The following is a 27,282-nucleotide window of genomic DNA, read 5'->3' as shown; positions in this document are numbered from 1 at the left end:
ATCAAAGGAGCCGACAGATTTCTTTGTGAAAAAGAAGTGGACTCAGGTTTCAACCCTTCTGCTGTTTAGTGCGAAAGAAACAAAGAGTGCAGGATAGAAGGTTCACCATAGCCTACAAATGATACGAAATAAATAAATAACATTACTGTTAAAATTTTGACAAAAGTAATCTCCAGTTTATGCATGGTGGGTGGAGTTTTCTCTCTTTCATCCAAAGATTTACCTCCATTTCAGTGTCACCTGATTATCCAGTGACAATGACATCATCTTCTGGAAAATACTGGGAAAAAATTCTAATTATACAGAATAAATTAGAAATGTATGAGGGCATAATTTAAAGAGTCTATTTCTGACTCTCCATTGGATTTTTTCCAACATCGAGTTCAGACCTTCAGATTTATGCTAGTAACAAGATAACAGATGAGCTCTTATGTTTTTCATATATATTAGGGATGAGATGCTGCAGCAGCAATATGAAATGCTGACTGTATGAGATAACATAACAGGAAAACTATTCTCATACTAAACTTGTTGCACACAGATAGTTCTCACTGTGCAATTGCCCCTTCGCTGAATACCTCATAAAATCATGTTAATCCGAACAAACAAGTGGGGCTGATCTGATGAGCCAAGAGGCCAATCAGAGTAAAATTAACAGTAATTCTTATAATTGATTGCAGTGAGGTTTTAAGACAATGTCTTTATCTTGCATGTATGTTAAACATATAGATCCTCGCAAAAATATTCACCTTCTTTGTTTGTATTGCATTGTTTTTCTTGCAAAACAGCTTTGAGCTATAATGGATTTGGGATATGGAACTAAAGACAAGAGATCCAGAAGGTAAGGCGATGGTAGCATCATGCTGAGGTTTTATTAGTGTATATTAATTGAGTTTGCAATGCTTCACAAAATATCAGCCCCCTTTTTTGGTTTATTTTTGTCCTGTATCTTGAACTCATCACAGAGTTACGAGAAACAAGGGAAGAAAAACATTCTGAAAGTATATGTTACTTTTGAATGTATGTGGACTGGAAGTTTTTTCTTCAGCTCTCAAATTTCTTGATTGAAATCTTCAGTTGGTTCTTTCATCCTAACTACAGACATAGTAATGTAGAAGATCCTTTTATCAGTACAGAAAACAGATTTAAGTTTAGGAAGGTCCACTGTAACTGGTGTCACAATCAGACCCCAATTCTTGCCATGAGAAAAATTTAATTCACACAACAACACAAAATTAGTGTCAGCTTCAGAATCAGAAATTACATGGATTCCAAACTTAATCTGATTCATAGTTATATGTGATTAAATGTAACAAAACTCAACTAACAGCAAACAAGGTGAATATTTTATGAGACAGTGTATGATTGGTTAGAGAAGAAGAGAAACATCAAATATTTTTTCAGTGAATGTCAGGTTTATGTAATACATGGACATTTTTGAGTTAAATTGTTCACCATGTTATGGTGATTTCATGTCACTTTAAACACAACAGCAATTTTTGGAGCAAAGGCTTCAAATGTGATGTCAGCCGTCTTTTCTCAATCATATCCATATCTCTGTGAAGAAATTTCACAACAAATTGTTTTCCACTGGTTGCCCTACAGCAAAAACTATATTTAAAGTTATTTTTCTGACCCTGCGAGTACTTGCTTTCTCTCTACAAATATAAAACATTTGCTCAAGGCAAAAATAAACATTTAGCTGTTCTCCAAAACACTCTGGAAGTGCTCAACAGTTTTTCCTTTCCCGTTTTTGCACTAGGTGAAAATCGCCATTTTATCTTTCCAAACAGACAAGCCACCAGTTCACAGCCACATACGGTGGCTCGTAAAAACGTTCACTATGGTAAAATGCCAGGTTTGTGTGATGTAAAAAAAATATGGAGCGTGATAAATCATTTGTGGTTCTTTTTGAACTTTTTGTGACATTTCGAGTTCAAAACAAACAAAATTAAGAGGGGAAATTATAAATGAAGAAAAGATTCTTCAATGACAGACTCATAATCACTGTTCTGAATTACAAACCTCGAATCTATAAAATCGGATGCTGACATCACATATGAGGCTAACTCGTGGGATTAAGACACACATTTGCTAAACAGACAAACAAAGCAAGCTGTATAAATATTCATCAGCCCTGCAATTGGCCACTCAGTGGGCTCCATGCAGTTAGTTAGAGACAAGACAAGGCAATGATGAATGTTAGCCAAGAGGACAACAAGATAAGTATGAGAGTTTATTGACATACAGACAAAGACCCCGAGCACTATGGCTCAGAAAAGGAGCTGGTCGCCTTTTAGTGGCACAGATGAGTGACTCTAGAGGAGGCACGTTGAATTACGCCACATAAAATGAATCACTGAGTGAGGAGCAATATCCAACTGGAATACAACCCCTTCCTCTTCTTCTTAAGCCCACCTGCGTCACAGCATTGGAGAGTGATGAGGGGTCCGAGGTCAAAGCCCAGGTCTGCTATTCATGACAAACATCACTGCATGTGGAGCAGCGGAGACAATGACACCGCCCAGCAATCATCCACACAATGCATGGAGCGCACTGAAAAAACAGCCAGACACACTTTCTTCCTAGCAACACCGTGCTTGTTTACACTGCAAGCAAGCTCGTTCATGAGTCGTTCTGTTGTCACCAATGATGGCTATGGAAGGTCTGATTAAATTTTTCCTGCTGAATCATAAAAAGTAGATTCATCTCAAGATCTGCATAATCTTCCCACTGAGGTGTTTCTATAACTAGAGTGCTTTAGAAGTGAGAAGATTCACAGTGCTTTGCAAAGAAATGCAATCCCCAAACTTTTTCTCATTTTGTCACCTTACAACCACAAACTATGCTCATGTTAATGGTACTTTAGGTGATAAAATAAAACAGTGTGGTGTAAAACGCTAACATTGTGTTGTGCATTTGTATTTAGAACTTTGTGCTGCAATCACAGCTGCAAATCTTTTTGGGTGAATCTTCCTTGAAATATAGCTAAAGCTCAGGCATATTGGATGAAGAGTGTCTGTGAATATCAATTTTCATATCTTTCTGGAAATTCTTAGTTGGGTTTAGGTCAGGATTACCACTGAGACATACTACCATAAGGTCCACACCATGCAGGTGTATATATGGGATAATTTTCCTTTGGAAATGTAAACCTTAATTTTCTCTGATTAATGGTTTAACAAGGCAGTAAATATAAATGCATTTTACATTCTTTGTTTTTCTTTTAGAAAACAAATGAAATGAGAAAATGCTTTTTTTTTTAAATTCTGCTTCATGATTATGTGCTATTTTGTATTGATAATAATACAAAATTCTATAAAATAATTTGCAGTTTATGAATGTAAAGTGCCAAATGTTCAAAGTTCAAGGGGAATCTGTACTTTTGGAAGAGACTCGCTGTATTTTTTTTCTCCCATTTTGCATTATCTAATAGTGTTTAATTATGTCAAAGGTACTTGAAATAATTTAATTTCTGCTATCCTGTTTGTAGGGCTGCTCACAGTGTTAAAGCATAGCAAGCATGCAAGGTGAACACTGAAACAACCACCATCCTAAAACTAATGATCCTATCTTACTCATGTATTACATGTTTGCCACAGAACAAAAACCACAAGCAGGTGTCCGTGAAGAGGCCAAGATCCGTGAGTCATCCCTCATCTTACCATTGTCCAGTAAGTAAAAGACTGGACTGCAGTGGCTGGCTCTCAGACTGGCCACAGGCTCAGGCAGGATGCGTGGATCATTGTGAAGGGAGGTTGGGTAATGAACTGAAACAGGAGAGCCAACAAAACAGACAAACTTTTGAGGGAATCAGGGGAGAGATGAACACATTGGGTGAACTGGGGAGAAGAAACTTTGCAGGTAATAGACAGGAATCAAATCTGAAGATATAAAAACAATGGGGTTAATGTAATGAGATTTTTAGGAAATATTCTATTCCATCAACAGCTCAGCACTCAGCAGTCTTGATTTGCTCTCAACATAACAATAAAAAGGACTATTAATACTACCACAAGTACAACAATCACTACGACCAGCTACAGCTATGACACTACGACTCTAATGTAAATATTTTATGTGTTAAACCAATTACAGCCAAACATATTTAATTTTTCATTTTTTATTTTTTTTTTTACACAAAAGAGCTATAGCCACAAACAATAATAAACCAAACAATTATGTCTGTGTTTCTAGCCCAAGTTATTTCTTAAACAATGCATCTTTCCCTCAGCTGTACTTATATTATATATCTAAAATCATTTTGATTGCAACTGACTGGATACCGTGGAAACATTGACAAAGATTTGTACAGCTGATACAATCAGCATCACATTGACCATGGTAATTATTATTTCTTCAGCTATAAAACTACTCAAAGTAAAATCTAAGACCTTAAAGTCAAAATCTCACAGGTTTTGTCAAGAAAAACATTTTTTTTTTTTTTTTTTAGAAATGTTTATCTGTTTTCAAATTCCAACATAAAAAAATCACAAACCATATGATCCCATTTTGCAACTTGACAATGTAATATTTACCTAACTGTCAATGTTTTGTTCATAATGCTGTGGCATTCAAAAATCATTTCAGGTAATTTTTGTAGAGATCCAGTAATATAATATATTTCACTACAACCATCTCAGTAATGGTACTCTAAGGAAAACAGATTGATCATTGATTACACCAAGAGAGTGTATTTATTGCATATTTTTAGTATGCTATTTCACTAGTTTTAGACAAGGATTCAACCAGGATAAAACTACATAGAATTTAAAAAATGCCATACGACAATGTTTCATTGTCTAGTTATTTAGTATTTTCACATTCAGAGAAGCCAGTTTACTCTGGACTGACACATTTTGCATGAAGGCTGGACTGATATGATAGCAGCTGTGTTATGTTTGTGCCGCTGTGTTTTTCAAACATTGGTTACATTTTTGATGCAGGTGTTATATATTTGGACAATTATTCCCTCTGGTTTTGAATGATGTGCCACTGGAAGGATCTGAACATTACATTTTTACTTTTGGACATCTACCATGATAAATATCCATGGCAACAAGGCATGATTTGTCCACCTGGGAGTTGCTGACTAGCATCTCGAAAGCTCAAACAATGCCTGACCTCTGACCCCAAATCCCAAAGAAGTGTAACAGGAGGCTTCAAGGATACTGAGAGAGAAGGAAGAAGTTCAAACCATCTCTGCCATCCACCACAATAGGCAGGGATTATATCCACGTCTCTAGAGTCTCTCTGCTTGACTTTATAACCATATGGTCAAACAGAAAATTTAAAAAAGCAGCAAAAGGAACTGAGGTGAGTTAGCAGTGCTTGCCAACAAAAGATTGTGCCGTCCATGACATGTTACTATGAATTCTCTACTGCATGTCATGACAGTCATGAGACAGCAGCAGTCTTCAGTCATAGGCCTCTTCGGATTCACTGGAAGAACCTTCATCCCTGAAGCATCACCAAACTTATCGACTCTGTGAAAATACTTGAATTGTCTGAAAAATACCAAAATTTTCCCTTTGGGATAAAAATAGTATTTTTTTTGATTGAGTTAAACTGAATTGAATAACCATGCTTTGTTCTGTTAAGTTCAACCTCTTGAGCCTGAGTGCCCTGATATACAATGATGGACATACAGGTGGAGTAAAATATTTACTTGCGCTCATGAAATGATTGCTAAAACGGCATTTATTCTTAACAGATAAAGTGTTTATTTTCTCAAACTCTACTTTTTTTTTTTTTACCTTTTCCAAAGTTTTGCGCTTGGTAATAAAATTATTATATCTTTGAAGCAGTGTATATTTGAGTAAAATTAAGTGTGCCATGACTATTTAACACATCTTTTTAATTGGATTGTTGAGTTCCAGCAAAGTATTTGACTTTGATATAATTTTGCATAGTTGTTTTGTTCTATTAATTTTGTGGTTTGAGGTTTCTCACAATTAATTGCATGGAAGTTTCAGATTTGAAGGACCTCTGCTGAATTTTTTCTCCTAGGTCCAGTCGTGTCCCATCTTATTAGACCGACTTTGATAGACTGACTATAGGGTCAGCTATAAACCCTACTATGGCTACTTGTGGCTTGAAATTCACAAAAATAAAGGTAAAACATAATCCCAAAACCACTGACCCCTGGAAATAAAAAGAGGCATAATGTGCCAGGTATGGAGGGAGACAATGTACAGTCAGCGGACAGGCCAATTACAGCATCTAATGGCAACAGAAAAATAAGAAAAATGTCAGAACAGAGAGATGAAGATTTGTTAAGACGACATCTACAACTATGGTCGTAGTTACCGACACATGGGGTGAATAAGGACAATTGCTGACTTGCTTAATAAGCTGTCTGAGGGTGTGTACAGCTTTGAGCAGACACAGCAAACCTGGTTTGCCAGGGGCAGAGAAGTAGCTTCTAATAGCCACAAAGAAGAGTGGCAGTGTGTATTCATCCAGAGAAAACAGGCCATGAACTCTCAGTCTGCCTAGCAGAGCACAGCTGTGCAGTCTTATATTATTGGAAGAAAAACACGTTTCTGTGTGTTTTTTAATCATTCGCCAATTAATTTGCAATAGGTTTTGAGACGCATGGGAAACAATTCTTAAGGTGATCATATTCATTTTCATCTTATAATTCTGAAGATGTAAAATGACCTTTATTTGCTTTATGTACATGTTCTCCTATCGACAAAATGTGAATCAGAGATGTTCACACAGTGTCATTTCCTACATATACACACACCTGCGCTTTTCATCCATCTATACATATATCTTGCCTTCTTCTAATTAACCAATGACAAGCCTGTTGTTACAGTGAATGCCCGTGATCTAGACGACAAGACAGCTCTGAAAGACGTGGCACCACAAAAGAAAAGAACATCTTGTCCTCGTCACGTAATTTTGTCCTTGTGGTCTCAATAGAAGGCCAGGGTGGTGAGTACACATGTGAAAACAGGTGACACATATCCTATATTATATTTTAAGAGGGAAAAATGGCTTTATATAAATTTTGACAAACTCATAGTATATTGTAATGAAAAATGTGTGGGTTTTTTGAATGCACGATAAACACTACGAATCTTAATTTTCGCAAATTACCCGCAGTGCACATAAATACTAATTTACAGCACTTATTTGTAATTGTCTGAATCAAGGTTATTAGTATTTTAAAACACGTTCAAAGCCTCAAAACTTTCCAACAGTTTTACATCTTTTAAATATCTTGTTGCTCAATGGTGCTCCTCCCCCACATGTTTCTGTAAACTCTGCTGGTGGAAAAAGGTAAATACACTTTTTTAATCAAAAGTTACACTATTGATCAAAAATCATGAAGAGGAATGGAATCAGATTGTAACTTTTAGTCAAGTCCATCCCTGGAAAGGCTCACATCATGCAAAATAAAAGTTTTTGAGAAGCCTCGTCAGCATCAGGGCTGTAATTGCTTCTGTTGAAATACCTTAAGAAGCTTGTTTGTCATTAAAAAAGAGCCAAAATTCTTCCATCGCAAATTCAAATTTGCAAATGATCTCAAATGCATCATAGCACTTCTTGCCACCAGGAGAGGCACGACAATTTAACTGGTTTAGGTGGCAATTAGATTTTCAGATAAATCTCATCAATTTACAGTTATTATTGACAGAAATTTGTTTGATGATCTGAGCCACTTAAACATGGCGAAAAACAAAAACAAAAAACATTTGAAAATTGGCAAAAACCTTTTTAATTCACTGTTCAGAAAACTGAAGAACACACGCTGAGTTTTCTCCTACTACTTCACACAAACCAACAGATCAGGAGCTTATTCCAAGGACAACTCGGTACACGGAGTGGAAAGAGTGAGAAGACTGCCAGCCCGTCAATTGACAGAGAATTTCTCCCACCACTTCTGATCTGCTAGACAACTGAAAGGGCAGAAATTTCATTGTCTAATTTTTGTATTATACACTAATCAAGAGATTCCAGTGTCTTCGTTCCAGTTGGACTCCCTGAGACGTGGAGTGGGCCGACTGAGATCAAACTGTCGACCTTTCAATTGGCAAATGTTTTCCTTTTTAATGGCTTCCAATGTGCTACTACTGTTTGTTTCTCAGTAAACCTGTAACATACACTGCTTCATATTCTTATTATTCACCACATGCAGCACTGTTATTTACTATACACACACATACATGCTGATGACCACATTAGGGAAATGCAGGGCTCAGTGACTTGCCAGAAGACACTTTGAAGAATGAAGGGCAATTTAACGGGCTGTACTGCGCCGACAAACTTCCAATTGGTGGGTGACCTGTTGAACATTCAAGCCACAGCTGCTAGAGTTGATGCCAGCTCATTAGATAAGCTAGAACTTGATACCACACTTGTTCCCCAAAACAGAGCTCCAAACCTTCTCCCAAAAAGAGGTCTTGAAAAGATAACTGGAAAATTCTTATCAAGGAAGCGTTTGTGTGCCCTTGGCTTTCTGAGGACAGCTGAGGGCGGAAAAGCTGAGAAATTGCTGAAAATTGTCAGGTGAGTGGCCCTTTTTAAAGTAATTTAAAGGCCCAGATCTGTGGGGGTCTGTGAGGATAGAATCTGACAAAACATGCTTCAGAGCCAAGCAGGGTCATCACCTATTTGGACAGGTGCAATGATGAAGTGTTGGCAGCTGGGCAGGAGGGCAGCAGCTGTGGTTCTAATGGCTTAAAATACTATGTTTTTCAGAATGATATAAAAGGTTTCCATCATGGCACAATTCCCAAAAATCTAATTTCTCTGCAAAGTGAAATATATTGACAACCGACATTACAAAACATTTAAGTTCGCATTTGATAAACAATGACTCAGTCCTGTCACACAGAGGTCCACTTTGGCGTACTTGTATCTGGGAGAACAAACAAGATTTTACTGAAACTTGCTCTTATGTCGACGATGTAACATTTTCAGTCCAAAACATCCTCAACTCTTCTTACCCATTCCCAAGAAATTGCTGAACATAACCTCGCAGACAGCCAAAGTTTTAAATTAACCACCATCTGTTGAAAGGTCTGAGAAATTGAGTGCAATTTCCTGAGATGTGAAAAGATTCTTAAATTGTTCCTTGTCTCATCAAAAAGAAGAATCAGACTGGAATAAATTGGCCGTCAAGGCAAATGTTAGAAAGAATTTCTCCCTGACAGAAATTAGCTTCAGCTCCATAGAAGCAGCATTATTGCTGAAACAGGCTCTCAAAAATAGATTATTTTGATGAGACACCACTTTATTGGGTGGCATCACATTACTCTGTATTGTATTTCCTAATACTCATTCTCATCCCTGCTGATAAGCCCATTTTATATTATTCTATTCTCAATGACACCTAAAATCTGGCATTTTCTTTATATTCCTCATCATCTTTTTGTCTGTTTGACAAAAATTACTTGAAAGTAAGACAAGCAAAACATAAGTTTTAATAAAAAATACATTACATAACATTTAAGTGCATGGCGAGTGTTTAAATCACAGAATCTTGTTTTCTTATACCCATATTGTTTATTTATCTATCATAATCTTAAGGCAGGTCAAATATTTAAAATTAAGAAAGTCCTGTTTTAACAAAATGAGAAAGCATGTTAATCTCTGTACCACAGTCACATGCGCTGACAAAACGATTCTGACCTTTAAGTCCTGAAAGTGCTGAAATGAAATGTCTCGCTTTGACAAACACAAAAGCACCTCCACAATGCACTCCCTTTTTTCTCTCCAACGTGAAAAACTCAACAAACTGCAATCAAGGTACTCAAACATCCATACCGCAAAAACATCCAGCAGCCCATATCAGTGGTTTGACCCTGCTTTTCTGTAGTTATATTTCTAATGAAAAAGACAAGATAATGAATAGAACATCAGCTATTCGCATACACACACTGCTGGGATATATGGATTGTTACACAACTACACCTTTCAGAAGGGAAACCTCTTTCATCAAACATCTTGTATAATCAAATACAAGCAGTGCCCTCTGAGATGCTAGCAAACACTTAATAGATAGAAGATCAGAAGAGTTTTAAAATTATATAGTATAAACAGGACTAAATCAGCTCAAAGAAAGAAGAGGGTTATGTAAACTGAGACCTTACCAGCCCAAATTCAAAATCGTGATTATAACCACAGCTGCCAGATTCTTTATCAACTTTAGATGACAAGTCAAAGATGCACATAGAAAGAGGATGAAAAGATGATTGGGGTGCTTTTTTTTTCTTTCTTACCTTTGTGAAAACATAATCCTGTTGGATTAAAGAAATGAAAGAAAATAACAGCTGCAGTTGTGGGAAAACACATCAGATATTCTACTCCACTTCCATCACCTTTGCGACTTTTTAATCAAAGACTTCCAGCTAATCCCATAGAACATGAGCTGCCATTTTAAACAGCTGCCACGCTCATCAACTGAAGATGCTCATGTGATGGGTGAAGTGACCGAATGCTGTAATACAAGTTAAAAGTCAACAGCAACCCAGCATAGTTTCAAAGTGCAATCAATGAAACAGATGCAAAATTTGAGCAAGAATTAGGTAGAGGCAAGTGTAGCTGTGTTTTGTGTGTGTCTGTGTGTAGGCATGTGTGGGTAGATTACCTGAAGTGGGTGACTTGCTTCTTTCCATGTCTATGGACTGCTGGTTGTCGGTGAGTTCAGTAAGGCCTGCCGCAGCCAATGACACCCGAGAGGAGAAAGAAGACGCGCATTCAGTCAAAACTTTCTGTAGCCATTTTATTGATACAGATAAATCATAAAAAAGCAACTTTGTATCAGCCACACAAAACTTTTAAAAGATATATTTATGCTTATTTATTGGCACCTCTTCTGTAGATGTAGGGACAGCATAAAAAATACAAATCTTTTATGATTAAGTCTGACATTTGACTTGTTGACATTCATTTATTTTAATCTGCTAGTGTGATTGCATTTGTCTGAATTTCATGCATTGTGTTTTTCTTTAAAATTACAAAAGTGCCTTTTGTAATTTTACACTTGCTGCGAAATGCTGCCAGGCTGTGAGAATAAACGCAACTATATTAAGAATTAATTATTAGTAATTCACAAATATCTGCTATTCTGTAGTATAAACCTAACATAACAAAGAGTCCGATTTTTAGCGACTGGTCACTAATCTAGATAAGGACGAAGTTATTTTGTCACAAGAAGGTCAGAAAATATTGGAGGACTGCTATCCTTAGGTCACCACATCTTCACAACAACCATTTATCAAATGATTTCCAATTCATCTTCACCTTAAAATGTAAACATCTGGAGTTTGCTGAACTCTGCTCTACTTTATTATCTACTCTGAAAATGCTCCAAGTGGGCTGCATGTGAAAAAAAAAAGTTGAATATGAGGGAAAGCACTTTAGTATCACAGTTAACGAAGGAGCTGTGCTGTGGGCTTGCATCTCTTGCAAAGACCATGGGGACATCTGTCTAAACACATAATCTCATGAACTCTGAAACCCCAGGGCAGGCAAAAAAAGAGCAAGAGTGTCACTCAATCTTTCAACAAGATATTAGTTCAAAATATATGACCAAACCAACACAGAGATTCTAACTTTCCTGTTTGATGATCTAGGGACAGTGAAAACATCTCAGAATTGAACTCTGCATACTCCAACTTTGTGACCTGGGAAAATGTGTTCTACAAAGTACCAAGGGCTTGACAAACCTGTTTGTCCCCGTCACTGCAGACAGGCATGCATCCTACTTTAGAGCATTTTAAATTTAGCTAAACAATGACGTTCCCCTCAGAGATGGACAGCTTTCAATACAATCTCTTAGGAGCTGAAAACGCACTTGTTTCAGAGTTTCCACAGAAGAGAACAAGAACATAATTACCAAAAACAAACAAAGTGATTTCGGACCAGAATATGAATATAGTGTCTGTATCCTTGTTTCCTCTGAGAAATCAATGCTCCACACTGTGAAAACAGCTGTTCTCTCCTCACTGCATTTCTTAAAAGCAAGGTTTGTTTTTTTTTTTTTTGTTTCTGACTATGATCTGATTCTTTGTTTTTATTATCTGGTGTGTTTGTCTCTAGCCTCTGACACTGACTATTATTGTCCCTGTTGGTGCGCATATCCAACATGATACTTGAAATTATGCTGCATGTGGCTGTCCTGAGAGAGGTCTCTGTGGGTGGGTGATGGAATTATGCCATGAAGTGGAGTGGACAGTAGAAGACACTAGGAGGTAACAATTAAGTCTTAACAGCAGGGTGACAATAATGTTGCTGTGCTTTTGTTAAAAACCAATTATTTCTTAATATGGGATTTTTTTCCCCCTCTAAATAAATTGTACTCAGCTTAATACAACATTGAATTGACTTGTTGCTGAAGTATGCTATACAAATACACTTGCCTTGTCTAAAAGTTGAATTTTTCAACAAATTTCCCAATGTGTAAAGATCTACACCTCTTCTTCAGTGATGCCAATAAATATCAAAGTTGTACAAGTACTTATTAAACATAATTATTGTCAATAAATACATTACATTAAAATCAAGGTTTTTGGGTAAAACTTTAATTTCATGTTAACGGGGACTACATTTTCTCCTCAAGGAGCAGAGTGGCTGATTGTCAGTGTGACCTGCACTACAGTCTGATTAAAGTAAGGAACTATTTTTGGCACAAAAATGTACACTGAGATGTAAAGGTCAATACAATTTAGTATCTATAGAACGCAGTGCAAGTCACACTCTAAAATGACATTGACAAACAATCAAAACACAAACCAAACACAAGTCCAATCAAAATCTGATTGCATGCAGCAAGCACAAGTCAAAATGCAGTCATTTCTCTTTCAAAAAAATCAAAGCAAACCACATCTGCTCACATAACTACACCCTGATCTCACTGTGAATGTTTGCTGTTTGATATGCATTCATTATGGGCTCATTAAAAGCCTCACTGAGTCGCCACAAATTTTCAATAATTAAATTATTTCTCACTCAGGCAAAAGTTCTAACAAACCGTCTGGGTTCTAATTTTGTCTCAGTGAATGTCTACAGACTTGACAGACAGTTCGACTGAAAGGTTTCAGTAAAACATTTTTATTGAATAGATCAAGAATTTATTTCAAACCATATCCCACGAGGAACAAAACATACATATAGATTTCAATCCAGTGCAGGAACAATTCAAGTTCCAAACTTTAATGTAGTTAAAATATACATCACTTGAAGCCTAGAATATTTAGAATTTGCTCATACTACACTCAAGACTTTTCTCTCTTTCCTGCAAAGAACATAATTTAGACATGACTGAAACTGAAGTAGGCTATTCCTCCACAGTGGCTTTCACAAAGATTCCTACTCCTTACAGGGTTTTCCATTTGGATTGTTTCCGCAAAAAAAAATCAATGCATTTCATTAGGATTTTATGTGATCCAGCAAAAGAAAGTAACATATCTTTGTCAAGTGGAATGTAAAAACACAATTAAGCCCAAAGTTATTTTAATCAAAAACATGGAGCCTGATGTTAAATAAAATAGATATTTCTCAAAAAATAATAAAACAAAAGATGTAAAACAAGAATTTCTGTTTTTTTTTTTAGAGCATATTAAAAATGGCATTTCAAAAATGATTTATACTCTTCTTAATGATTACTTAGGTTTGCTCAGCTTCAGCTGGAGACTCTGGCTGGATTCCCACATGATATGACTTCTAGTCAAATGGACTATTTGGGTTAATGTAAGACTGTTGGAGTATAATTTTTTTAGAATAATTTTGGGCTTAAGGGTAACATTTCCAAACATTTTCAGACGTAAAAATTCAACATGTGGTATGCATTTGCACTGAGCCTCCTTTATCTGACATCCCAAAATAAAGTAACTGCAACAAACAGACTCTAGAAGTAACCTAACCAGCGATTAGCTTATAAAGCAATATTGAAAGTTTTGGAACTCAACGTTTTCAATTTTCTAAAAATGGAAAGGCAAATACACAACTTAAGACCTATCCAGCCATGTTTGTCCATCAAACCTGAGGGGCGAGGCAATATTATTCAAAGAAGCAGAAGAGACTTCCATGGGCCTCCGGAGGAATCAATATAGTTACTTATGTACTAATATCTGGCCTGTGTTAAAGAGGATAAAATGAAAGGTGGTGTCAAACGAAAGCTAGAAGAAAAATCTTCATTCCACGAGAATTTAAATTTAGCAAAAACCATGGGAAAAATTCTGGTCAATGTCTGGAGGTAAAAAGCTATAAGAATCTGGTTCTCCAAGCTATGGTTCTTAGGGGCGAATACAAATGCACACCACACTTTTCAGATTTTTATTGAAACCCAAATTTCTTTTTTCTTTTGACATCACAATTATGCACCATTTTGTCCAGGTCTTTCAGATAAATCCCTCAAAAAAACCCACTGAAGTTTGTGCAGATAATGTCACAAAAGGCTTAAGGCCCAGGAATGCCTTTGAAAGTCATTGCACATGGCACAATTTTCTTCAGGATTTACCACTATGCTGAAAAATAGGTTTTAAATAATTTCTTCAACTTGTTGCTTCGGAATGTGTTCAAATCTGTTCCTATGTCTGTCGTCTCCACCAAAAACCTGTTAGAGACCCACCCAGCAAACCCCCTCCACTCACACACATTCACAGAGCTCTTTCACGCCAGCCTTTACTGTAGGAAGGCCCGACTTACTCTGATAGGATGTACGGATCCTTTTCTTTGAATCTGAATAAAAGTTAGACAGGCCGCGCATGCAATGCTCTGTCAGGCAGGCCCCACATGCCCACATCAGCAGCCACAGAGTCACCAATAGGTGGAGGAGGAGGGGGCAGTGGAGGAGGAGAGGGAATGAAGGAAAAAGGAGGAGGAGATGTGGGAAGAGATTCAAGACAAGACATGAGATAGGACGGAGGGAAGAGAGCGAGGGAGTGATAGCATTGCGAGTTGGGTGAGAAATGGCAGAAGGAGAGAAGATAAAGGAGTGATGTCAAGAGGGAGAAAACATATTTTTAGGGAGAAAGGCAGGGGGGAGGAAAGGGAGGGAGGAGAGAAGAACACACAGGCTTAGAGTGGAAAAGAAAGTGAGAGCAAGCAGCAACTGAGTTAGTGTCAGGGGAGGACAGACAAGATATACCGGCGGCTCCAGCAAACTCCAGAAATGCTGATGCTGATAGGTAATTTGCTCAAAAACCACTGTGTTAGCAGGAGAGACATCATTACTGAGAGGCAGACATGAAGTAAATCTCTTGTTGCGAAAACTAATTGCTTTGTAAATAAAAACATTGCACTTTGTGGCTAAACTTTACCTCAGTAATGACAAGGTAACTTAAGTTAATTAATAAAGTAACAATATAAAGTGCTTAATTTAAAGCAACATTTCAAACTAGATGCACCGTTTTCAAGTGTATTCCTTGGGATTGTTATTGTTGAATACACAGTGAAGTAAAAAAAGTTTTTTTCTCCGATCAAATTTTTTATTATTATCATTTTGTTGTTGCTTTTCTTGACATTTACATTTTTAATTTCATTATAATGTCTATTTTTGATGTCAGAAAATTCATCTGAGTAAACGTGAAACATGGTTTTTAATTAATAATTTTATTTATTAGGAAAACTAGCAATACGTCTTTTACATAACTTTGGAATACTTTTGTTTCCCTTTTCTCTAAGAAATATTTTAATTCAGTGAAACTGTTTCTTTTTAATATGACTATCTTGTCGCCTGCAACTGATTAGCCAGCAAATATGGGCTTGTACTCTAAGCATTATTTCGCAAAGACAAAAATGACAAGTTTATGTTTTTGGTTTCAATCTATGTAAAAAAAATCAACATTAAAGATTTATTTTTAACAGTATACATAATTATCCAGTTAATCAAAATGTTACATAGTTTTAGCAGCAGAGGAGAAAAACATATTGTTGTAAATAAAATCAGTTTGAGCATGTTTTACATTTTGATGCAACTTATTGGGAGATACTCAAGGTTATCACACTGAAAGAACTCAAAAAGCAATGAAGCTGTTTGGCTCAGCAATACAACATATAAAAGCATCAGAATTACTATTTGCATAATATTAATGCTTCCAGTCTATTTTACAGATATATATATATATATATATATATATATATATATATATATATATATATATATATATATATATATATATATATATATATATATATGAGTGGTGGAAACAGCTAAAAATGTGTTGTGAAAGACAGAACACAACTTTCATAAAGACAATTGAGCTACAGGAACAGCTGGTCATTAAGGTTACTGACATTTTGATATATTTTTTTTATTCCGTTGATATTCACTTTGTAATGACTTCAGAAAAACACTTTAGATCCACTATAAACACCTGTGGAACCCAAAATCTGGATGTTTTTTCTCTGTTGTAAATCAATACATAAAGATTTTTGCCAAAGTCAATTTAAAGACTTTGAAAAAAAGCAGTTGAAAAAATATTGGATCCTAAAACTTCAAATATCTTCTATTTGCTTCTACTTAGATACATGTTATATTGCTGGACAGTTTGAAACTAGGGCTAGTTTAAGGTCAGGACTTATTTTTCACAACACACTCAATACGTTCTGAATGTTGAAAATTGCTACAATGAATGAAGGTATGAGTAACTGGGTTCAGAGGCCATTGCCAGCCGACATAGGAAGCAGAGAAAAGGAAGGCGGGGGTTAAGGAAGTACAAAAAGACCTCTGTGGCTTTTGACTACTGATCTATGCTCAAGCAGGACTTAAAACAGAGCAAACAGAGAGACCTAATGACAACATGCATATTAAATGTCAATGTTAGATGACACATAACTTGCTAACATGCACCTCATAACAATGTGGCAAGTGTTTTTGTTTGCTGTGTGTGACAGGAAAGAAGGAAAGAGGTAAAGAATAGCAGTATTGTTTGATAGAGGCTGTCAAAAAGAATTTAATTTTCTACTGGTTTTGAAGTTTTTAATTAATTGTGAAATGTGCCATTGTAAAAAATTTCAAAGTAGAAGTATTTTGAAGCGCATATTACACTGAAGGCATTTGGCTTTCTGGATTGTTATGAGCTTTTGAATTAAGCTTTATTTATCAGATTAACAATATCTGATGAAAATAAGCTTAAAGAAGGTATTAAATACTTTTCATCATACCTACTTTTGTGTATTATGTTTTTATTAGTCTGATGTCATTTCCTAATCTTCTTTTCTATAAAAGATCTGATTAGCTGAATGCAAAAAAAAAATAAATAAAATAAAATAAAATAAAATCATAATTGGCAGAAATAAAGGCTTGAAAACATCAGTCTGTGCAAATCTACAAAATGTGTTTTACTTAGTGTTTTAAAATTAACTTTTCAATAGTATTTTTTAATTAAAAATGATTCTACATGGCATTGATTTTATTCATTTTAGTTAGTATGGAGAGGAACTAGCTATTGACAAAATGCCTGACGTTAATATACTTCATAAAATGTAAACTGTGTAACAAATATAAGAAAAAGTCAGAAAACATAGAGGTTTAGGTTCGGATAGATCAGTTACAGTAGGTCACACCTTTCTGCTTCCATCACTAGTGCTCAGTTGTATGAGCTTTGACATTTACTGGGAATAAAATAAAGCACTGACCTAATGTATTTCAAAATATTAATCTAAAATTAGTTAGCTTTGCATGCTGGAGCCTTCAAGCATTTTAAATGTTAACAGAAACTATTGACTTAAATGTTTATAAAAATAAAAGCAATAGAAGAAAAATACAGAGGACAGAAGCTTAGAAAATTGAGACAGAAAGATAGAATGTATGATTTTGTTGACAATTAATTGTTCGGGTGCTTGGTAAGTGCATCAATGTGCAGGTATATGCAGCAAGACAGATGTGCTTGTGTGTGCTACCTGAGGTGGACTGCCTGTTCCGACGGGGGGAACGAGAAAGGCGCTGATAGGGATCGGTGGCTCCGTATAGATCCAGTGTCGAAATACACAATATAACAGTTTTTTGTAAGTAGTCAACCACTGCAAGACCATTACAGTTCCCAAACGCCAATCTGGATGCACAAACACACAAAGGAACCACAAAATCAAAACCATATTCATATTTTAGCCTATTTGACAAGGTTTCTCTCACTGACAAAAGGTGAAACACTGAGGACTCCCAAACTCTGGGAAATTATCTGTGACATTTTGATGCAATTACTGACAACAAAAGCGTGTCTTTATCGCACACCGCTGGCGCTGCTGTGATTTCAATATTAATGCCTGATTTCCCAGAAGATTAACAGCCACCTGTTACCCCCTGGCTCTGGAGCATCAGGCATGACTGATCAAGAGAAACTCAGTAGCCGTACTTTGACCTTGTACATGCAGGATGAGACTTTTCATTATTCTATAGCAGGGACATTTTAAAAAGGTAAAAAGTAAATCAAATAAAAACAATTCTTGCTCATATCCATTCACAAGTTTATGGGAGTCAAAATCCGTGTATTTTAAGTAGGAACCTTTCAGTTTTCAGGCTTGTCCCTTGTGGACATTTTTTTTGTCTATTTGTCAGGCACACTTTTAAAAGTAGGCTTCAAACTTAAAAAAAATCAGTTAGTTTGGCTTAAGTTTCCCTGTGGAATATTCTTAGTTATCATGCTACACCTTTAAGCTATTGGAGAACTCATTAACCATTTTTTTTTTTACAATGTTGCTGCTTGCTCCTCTTTAAGGCATTAACTGCAGTTATTATTGCGGTCACATTTGTTCATTTCTTTTCTTTGTTTTCTATAGAAAGTACTGATGGCCCAGTTCATCTTTCTTCATTTGTTCCACGAAAAACATACTGCTCAGTCAATGACTCAAGTAGACTTTTTCCCCTGTAAACAATGTATTTTAGAATACATTGTTTATGACTCTGTGCTGTACAAATAAACTGAATAAAGTTATATGGTGGTGTTTAAGGGAATGAGAATGTTAACAGTTAAAAAAAATGTGTACATATAATACAATTATAGTCTGCAGTCATGGAAAAAACCAACAAAATACAACAAAATAAATAAATCTCTGGCAGCTATTTTCAAATTATGGAAAGCTTCAAATGAGAAATTCAAAAATGCTATGGCCTTGAATGACGTTGGACTTTTTAAACCGAACTGTGACTTTGCTGTTTTTGATAGAGGTTCTTTTCAAAGAAAAGCAATTAAGCATTCTTAAAGGAAAACAGGAAAGAGGTGTGTGGTTGCTGCACATTCACATCCGCATTATTTTATTTTATATCAGAGCAATGCTCATGAAGATGTTTTTGTTTTTCTCTAATTTTAAAAATGATACAAATAATTTTATAAACTTACACTTTTACAAAGAAGGACAGTTAAATTATCCTAATCAATGACAGCAAAAGTACATTTCATTTTTCATATCCAAACGCATCTTCAATGTTTGTCAGAACAGCATGAGGCATCATTAACATTGCTAGGTTATTGCTTAACAAACAGTTCCTGAATGCTTAGATGTCCTACCTGCTTCTGTTAATGTTTATTTTATGCCCTTTGGAACCTCACACAACCTTACATAACCAGAATACATAAAAAACCTGCTTTCATGTGTTAAAACTGCAAAGAAAGGACAGAATGGGCAGATGGGCAGGACTATGCATACACAACACCATGTGTGCTTGGAATAGAATGCATTTACTCTAGGTTTAGGATTTAGCCTTAGCTAAACTTTCCCTTCTTGATAGAATTTGAAACTAAGATGCAATTGTTTTGTTTCAGCCCCTGAAAAGTAAATCATGTCATCCATCATAAAAAATAAAACTATAGGATGAAAAATCAGCAGGTTATTGCGGTATTTAAATGTTAAAGTAACTTGCAGTCCTCTGCAAGAAAACCCAGGACATCCTGGAGGAACTGTTCTCTGGGAACACACTGGGATTCCCACAGAGGAGCTGGCCCAAGTGGCTAAGGAGAGGGAAGTGTGGGTCTTTCTACTAGGATGAGGGATGGATGGATGAAACTTGCAGTAATAAGAATAAGTATTTGTGATGTAAATAAAAGCTAAATGGTCCACTGCAATCTGAAAAGGCATTCATCTGAACATTTAGTGTGGGAGTAAATATTTTAATGTGGATGCATCACATTGACCCCTTTAGAATAAGAAACAATTCAAAACACATTTTAACTTAGGGACTTGCTTCTAAAATCACTCGTTGTAGACTGTAGGCTTTTTTCTGCTCAAGCAAACAGTTCAAACAAACCAGAACATTTCTAAAATTATTAAAACATTCAAGCTGTTGCCAAGTGTGCACAAACTTCTTTCAATGACTCTATTTGTTTGTGGATAGTAAATTTTCCCAATCCACAAAATATCAATTGCACAGATAGATGGATAGACCAGCTAACAAACGTACAGCCCATATGCAGAATTGAGGTCCAGACTGGTGATTTGCTGTGGCGGTTCACCATCCACCCACAGCAGCTGGATGACCAAGTCTGACTGGTAGCCAGGAGGGACCCGAACCATTTTGTCCTTTACTCTAAAACAGATACAAAGGAGAAAGGCAGGTTGCTTAGGTACCCAGCAAAGAAAGAATGAAGGGAATTACACTCAATAGTTAGATGTTTATATCTGCTATTAAAACTTTTGTTGTGTTTATCTTCAATTATGTCCCTGCATGCTGAAAAAAATGCTAAAAACTAGCCTGTTTTTAGTAAATATTTTCTTAAACAAGTCAGGAATTATCTGACATTTTGTATTTGCAGTGTGTGAGCTGAGCTCTTACTTGAGGCACGGTATGTTGTCTCTAGCACTGTCTGGTGTCCTGCTGCCAGGGCTAACCGGGTATTGGTGGTGGGGTTGGGGTGAGTGGGAGCCTGGCTCTGAGAAGCAGGGATTGTTTTCATTCTCCGATGGAGTGATAATATCCTCTGGCTCACACTGCAAGCGTACTTCTAAGGACTAGAAATGACAGTGGTGCAGAAAGATGAATGAATCTACAAACCTACAGCTACGGCGACACATTTCAAACAAAGCCAGTGATTTCAGTGCTGCAGACTTAATCAGATAATCAGTTTGCAATCATGCTTGTTTAGATTCTTACTTCTACTCACCACTATCTGAGTGTTGGCATCATATTTGCTGAAGCGATACAGAATAATGTGAGCCGAGATGCCGACCACACAGAAGATACGACTATGAGGGCACCAGCTAACCATCTGAACAGCAAAAGGGTCTTCCTCCCCCAGCTCAACAGCCCGGCCCTCACCTGGCTTTGGCTTCTCAAACACTTTGGAGGTCTTCAGCTTGTACAACATCTGCAATGTGACTTTTGAAACAAATTTGAAGAACAGGAATTCACTGAATATTTCTTTTCTCTTTGGTGAGACCCCATTTTCTTATACTATTTTATGTCCGTTTCTGTTAATAGCTTTGATATGACTCTAGGCAATGTGCCTAATTAGCTATGCAGTTTTCCCTATCATGAGAGTGCTATTAATTTACTTTGGTGTCCTTTTTTTAAGCCTGTGGCAAAATGGAAGTGACGCGTTGGGGAACGCATATTGTTTATTGGATTGTGGTGTGTCACAAAGAACCTGAGATGATCTCTAAACAATATTTCAGGAAGATTATTAGAGAAGGGACTTACATGCAGATGCATCCCAAAATTTTATTGACCCATCGGCATGTCTAAACAAAAAGGAAAAAGCTGTTATTTTCAGAAATTTGTCAACAGATGTAAATCTTAAAATCTCATTTCATATTTCAACTCCACAAAGTGCCACCCCTGAAGACACTTTAGCAGCTACCGCTTCAGAACTAACCAAACTTCCTTAAAGTAGTTATTCATTAATATTTTGTAAATTGCTCTCGTTAGATCAATAGTACAGCTATTTTCATTCTGTTGGATGAGAAATAAAAATTTAATTCTGAGATTCTTCTGAGGCAAAGTGCTGCTATGATCTGAGATTTTAAGATTTTTCACACTGTGCTCTTCACAGAAAGTATCGCCATAACGGCATCAAAGGCTCAACTCGGCTGACGCTCAGAAGCAGGCACCCTCCTGTGTCCAAGCCTAACAAGTTAACATGTCTGTCAGTCCTGTGAAAAGCATTGTGGGTAGGGTTGTTTGCTCCTGAGCTTGGTTTGCATTGACTCAGTTTACACGTGTTAAATCAATACTATACAGGCATTACTTATGGTACGGGTGTCTAAAGTTACTCCTTTGGATTTATTTTATATTTGGCAAGGTTTTTATGATCTTATTTCAGTATTTCAAACTTACCCTGTGATGATGATTTCTGGATAAGTGTGAGAGCCTAATGTCCATGTTCCACCAGCAATTGGCCATTCCTTAAAACAAACAAAATCATTATAAAATCTGCATATTTTCACTTCTGACCACCGGTGGTCCCAAGAATATCCTTATTAAATACTCCAATTATCGTTTGACAAAATATGTACATTTGCATTCTTCAATTCAAAAGTGAGTGAATTAAAATTAAACAGAGCTTGATGATAAGCCATCACATTTCCTCAAGCAATCATGTTATAGCGCTAAATTCCCATGTCTGAATTCCCAAGTCTGAATAAATGAAAACAAATAAGTCAATGGAAACTAAGTTGTTTTTTAGTATCAGAGTGTTGGTTATTTTTTGAAAGTGAAGTCACAGAGAGCATACAAAGAAAACAGAGATCTTTCTTAAACATTTTGATAATGAGCCTTCAGCACCTTGTGACTGTAGCCAGTCTTCTTGTTTTTAGCTCCTATTGAGTAGAGAATGGGGATAATGTCTGGTGGACAATCTGCAAAATAAGCTGTGCAGGTAACAGGAGACTCATGGACATCCATAGGATATGGGTTTTCAAACACAGGAAAGCTGAAAGACAAAAGAATATTAATTGTCACAATGTGAATTAGCATATGAGAAAACAAAATATGAAGCATCGTAAACTACAGAGGACAGAAAATTGTGTGAGGTATGCCATTTTACAAGGTCAGCAAAATAAGATCTCTGATCTCAAACCACTTTGTCAGTAAATTTGAACACATTTGCACCAAAATCAAAATATTAAAATACATGAAGCAGAAATTAAGTTTGTCACAACAAAGCAGAGCAAAAACGTTATGTACTTATTGAACAGACTTCAATTAGCAGTGTGTCAGCTTAAACAGAACTTCCTGCTGATCAATGAGAATGTGTAATACAATCTGTGTGCTACCACTACAACCGTCAGGAGACATTTATATCTGACTGCTGTAATTATGAAATCTAATTTACTGAGCAAACTAATTTATACTGAAGTGTTGATCTACTATTCAAATGTACTCTGAGGGCTTAGGTGTTAATCTGTTAACATTTTTCATCAGCAGCTCTTATCTTCAGATCACCCTTTAGAGGTTAATTAACCCAGGTGGAAGAGTTTTCATCCTGAAAGCAAAGGATTTGGATTATCACATCTGAGGCCACATTCACAATAATTCTTATCATAAAAGTTCTTAAACAGAGTTGTTTCCATTGAAGTAAGAAATTTGCTTGAAAATATTTTTGATAGATTGAAGGACTGATTGATCAGTCTGAGAGGGCTAAAGAGCTTTCTTATGTTTTGAAGCTCAGCCTTAAGTGAAACTTTTAATGCGTTTCTTCTTTTATTATGTTGCATATTGTAGAAAATGTTTTGAGGTGGAGGTCTTTGCTGTATAGGAAGCACCTACTTGCTTTGTGTCAGATCCACCACAATCAAGTCCTTCTCCAACAGAACCACCACTGCATAAGGGTCCTGGACTTCTGCAAGGCATAGATTCAAAACAAATGGTTCCATTTAGATCCAATTAGTCTTCCTTAAATACTTTTAGGATAACATAAAAGTACTTACAAACATTATGGGAGCAGAGAAAGAAATCTTACATCAAAATATAAATGTGTTTTATTTAGTTCTAGAAAATTCTCTGATGATGAATACCTGGAAACTCTACCATACTGAATTTCATTTACTTCTGAATCATTCTATACAGGCCTGTACTGATCCACATTTGACCTAAGACATGTTTAGTCCAGTAACCCATATGAGTTGTTTTCTGATGTTGGATAATTAAAGTGAAGAGGCTTCATAAAGACTCCATTCTGACATTTTCAAACATCTTGTGGCTGCCAACCAATGACGTTGTCATGTCTTTCAAACACCTGAACAGAGTTGAAGAAAGTTGTACCGTTGTTGTACGGAGTTTCGCAGAGGACCATGAACTCTACAATAGGATAGTCCATTTCTAGAACCGTGATGGCCTTGCCATGCATGATGGTTAAAGCTGGCCGACGACCTGCCTTGTCGTATGAAAGACCACCAGAGAAGATGACAAAAGGCTCACTGTTGGAGAAGAAGAATTCATGTTATGTAATTTTGCATGGTCGCTCAACAGAAGCCAAAATGACAATTTAATTATTGTATGAAATTTTGCACAAATAGATCAGTTTCAAATACTGAATTCACAGCAGAAGTAATAAGATAGAGCAAATTAAACACATGTTTAATGAGGAGTTACTTTAAACAAGATTTAATTCTCAAGACTGGCAGAACATACCTGCTCCTTGTGGTCTTATACTCTACTTTGAGTATAGGTTTGCATGACTCCTTTCTCCCATCCTTCTGTATCTTCCCTAAATGAGTGGGGAAAAAAAACAATGCTGAAGATGTAATAGTCACTTTCAATTAATTGAAACTAATAATCTTTTCCAGGAGATTAGCCATCAGATATTCTCAGACATTCCAGATTAACCTAAATACATGGGTTGCATTTCATTACCATTTATTTTCTTGACTTGTTAAATACTTTAGTTGAGTTTTCTCTCTATTGGTGTACACACTATTTCACATTCATAGTTCTGTCCTCTGTTGCTGTGAGGATGACAGGCTGAGTAACATGTCTCGCTAGCAAAGTCATAAAAAGATTTGTTCATAAGTGTTTCCATTTCTTTTTTTATTTATTTTTTTTTATTTGGTGGAATGACAGATCACTATAGCAGTCGCTGCAATACAAAGAGATATTTTCCTTTTAGTTCTTATAATGAAATGATTTGGCAGCTTACTCAAAGAGGAATTATATCAGCTGGAATTCAGCAAGGCCTTGAGTTGTATTTCGTGGGAACAGAACAAAGAAACCAATGCCAACATTTTGTGAATAATTGAAACCATGAGAATTTGTTCAGCATGTAATATCAAGTTAAATATGGACATGGATTAAATTTCCAACTGGACAAGAGCTGAATAAAATAATGATAATCTTACAGATTTATTATACTTCTAACTAATAATGTCAAGGTTAGAATATTGTGAAATTTTCAAAACAGTTGGAAATGAGTGTAAAACCTTTTTTCCTAAATCCATCTAGTCAGACGTTTTGGTAGAAAGTGTGTTTTAATTATTTTTCACTTCATGTTGGGCCTAAAATGTTTTACACACAAATTTACAAGCTCTGTTTACAAATTTTTTTGTGTGAATTGCACACAGTACGGTGTCCCTCATTAATTTGCTGATTACCTCCTAAATGCTGATGTGAAAATGCTAAAACAGTTGATTATGGCAACTAGGATACATTTCAGTAATTTTGCTGACTTTCTGCTATAGTAAATTCTATTTAAAAAGTCTCAACAAGAGAAGATTTGCTTGGATTAAATAACTTTCTATATATCAAAAGACTGGAAGTATAATCAGAAATCAACCCGAGAAATAATTTTGCCACTCTTGTATTTACATTTACATATTAGAATGAGCTTTTATTTAAATTCTTAAAACCACCAATTAACTCATAACTAGTCAATATTAAGTCAAGGGAAATTCTTACCAGACTGTAACATAATTAAGGCAGCAATGAGATTATCTTATTTTTTTATATCAGCAGTCCCAGAACATATAACTATATAAGCTAAAGCCCATGAGTAAAATACACAGAGGGCTCTTTAAAGGCAAAGTGTGCCCTTTTCTTTGTAAACTGTGAGAGTCTGTTTATTCAGCATCAACACCACATCTTGAATTAAGACTTGAATGCTGACTTCCAGTTGGCCACTGCTTACCAGTTCCCTGTCAGGGAGCCCACAGTCTGCTGGCCCTCAGCTGGAACCAGTCCCAGAGCAAACCTTCAGAAAAAAACGCAGGCTCCAGGCGGCGAGCTTTAGTCTCTGTGTAGCATTGCTCTCTCTGGGTTTTACTTTTGCTTTCTTTTACTGTAGTCACTTAGATCCAATCACTTGTCTGAGTGTCTTTCCTACAGTTCCACCCACAGTTTTGGTCTTTTGCATTGCCGAGCAATGACAGTCACCTCCACTGTACCGTAACTCAAACCACAGCGTGATTCCACTCGATTTTCTCCAACCGCTCCAGATAGCCTTCAAGCCCAGGTTGTTGAGTTCTAGCCGTCTTGTCATTCAAAATCTGGGGTCTCAGGATTCTCCAGATCTGCCTGTCCTAACTGGTTTTCAAATCATTGACATTGTTGTTACCTACTGAGGTCTTTCAGGTCAGATCTACCATACAGTTGTCATCCTAGCTTGTGTACTTATGCGTTTGTTTCAGTAAATATCAAGAGACCACTTAATTGACGTGAAAGTCTGTCTAGGAACCAGACGGACTCAGCTGGACTGCTGTGTGGATGGATTTTGTTTTTCTTATGTAGTGTCTTTATTTTATGACTGTAACTGTATTTTCACACCTGACAGTTTGGTAAACTCGATTCAACCGGATACCAGAATTGAAATATTTGGTTCAGTTGTGCTTTCACACCTTCCCAAACAAAACAAGACTTTCTAGAAAACAAATTAGAATTCAAATAAAGAGCAGTGAACAGGGAAGGCGACGGTGCACCTTTCAGTCAAGTTACTTTCATTTAGATATTCATTGAACCATTCTTCCAAACAGATTATAGGTACTTGATGATGAGCAAAGTTGCTTTACTTTCATAACTTTCTGTAACATCTCAGGATGTTGAGAGAATGTTACAAATTGTGATGATGGCCATTTCATATAGTGTTTTAACTGTGTGATTGACACAGTTAAAATCATCTTTGATGAAACAAAGAATTCACTTGGGTCCAAGAACATCCTTCTTATGTTTACCTTCTCACAAGCGTCTTTCTTTCTTTCTTTTCTGCTTAAACTTTCTGTTATTTCACAGCTCTTGGTGAGGGAACAGAAATCTGACAAGGTCAAGATGTCTCGCCAGTAAACAAAGCCAGGAAAGAAAATTTAAAGCAGGAGAATATATTTGAAATCTTTCAAGCGTAATATGGAACTCATTCAGCTGAACCACTGCTTAAGATTTCACAGCGATCTGATTCAGAAGGTTTT

At 36.3% G+C, this 27,282-nt stretch overlaps 1 protein-coding gene across 14 annotated transcripts in view; it reads right to left on the bottom strand.

Moving 5' to 3' along the window:
• stxbp5l (syntaxin binding protein 5L) overlaps positions 1 to 27,282 on the bottom strand; it is a 132,136-nt gene that overhangs the window by 20,501 nt on the left and 84,353 nt on the right. For 6 of the 14 annotated variants that reach the window (XM_055031926.1, XM_055031930.1, XM_055031928.1 and 3 more), the window contains 13 exons: positions 24,524 to 24,599; positions 24,155 to 24,309; positions 23,660 to 23,732; positions 22,676 to 22,823; positions 22,229 to 22,296; positions 21,593 to 21,633; positions 21,057 to 21,271; positions 20,729 to 20,904; positions 20,357 to 20,482; positions 17,863 to 18,014; positions 14,665 to 14,733; positions 10,604 to 10,669; positions 3,666 to 3,770 (listed from right to left, as the gene is read on the bottom strand). In XM_055031926.1, the coding sequence (XP_054887901.1) occupies positions 3,666 to 3,770; positions 10,604 to 10,669; positions 14,665 to 14,733; positions 17,863 to 18,014; positions 20,357 to 20,482; positions 20,729 to 20,904; positions 21,057 to 21,271; positions 21,593 to 21,633; positions 22,229 to 22,296; positions 22,676 to 22,823; positions 23,660 to 23,732; positions 24,155 to 24,309; positions 24,524 to 24,599 (1,470 nt within the window). The remainder of the gene's footprint in view (positions 1 to 3,665; positions 3,771 to 10,603; positions 10,670 to 14,664; positions 14,734 to 17,862; positions 18,015 to 20,356; positions 20,483 to 20,728; positions 20,905 to 21,056; positions 21,272 to 21,592; positions 21,634 to 22,228; positions 22,297 to 22,675; positions 22,824 to 23,659; positions 23,733 to 24,154; positions 24,310 to 24,523; positions 24,600 to 27,282) is intronic. The other 8 variants (XM_055031931.1, XM_055031932.1, XM_055031935.1 and 5 more) reach the window with 3 other exon arrangements.

This window comes from Poeciliopsis prolifica, unplaced genomic scaffold (assembly GCF_027474105.1).
Source record: "Poeciliopsis prolifica strain line A6 unplaced genomic scaffold, Auburn_PproV2 SCAFFOLD007, whole genome shotgun sequence".
In the NCBI taxonomy this organism is placed as follows: Eukaryota; Metazoa; Chordata; class Actinopteri; order Cyprinodontiformes; family Poeciliidae; genus Poeciliopsis; species Poeciliopsis prolifica.
This window is presented reverse-complemented; position numbering and strand designations above follow the sequence as displayed.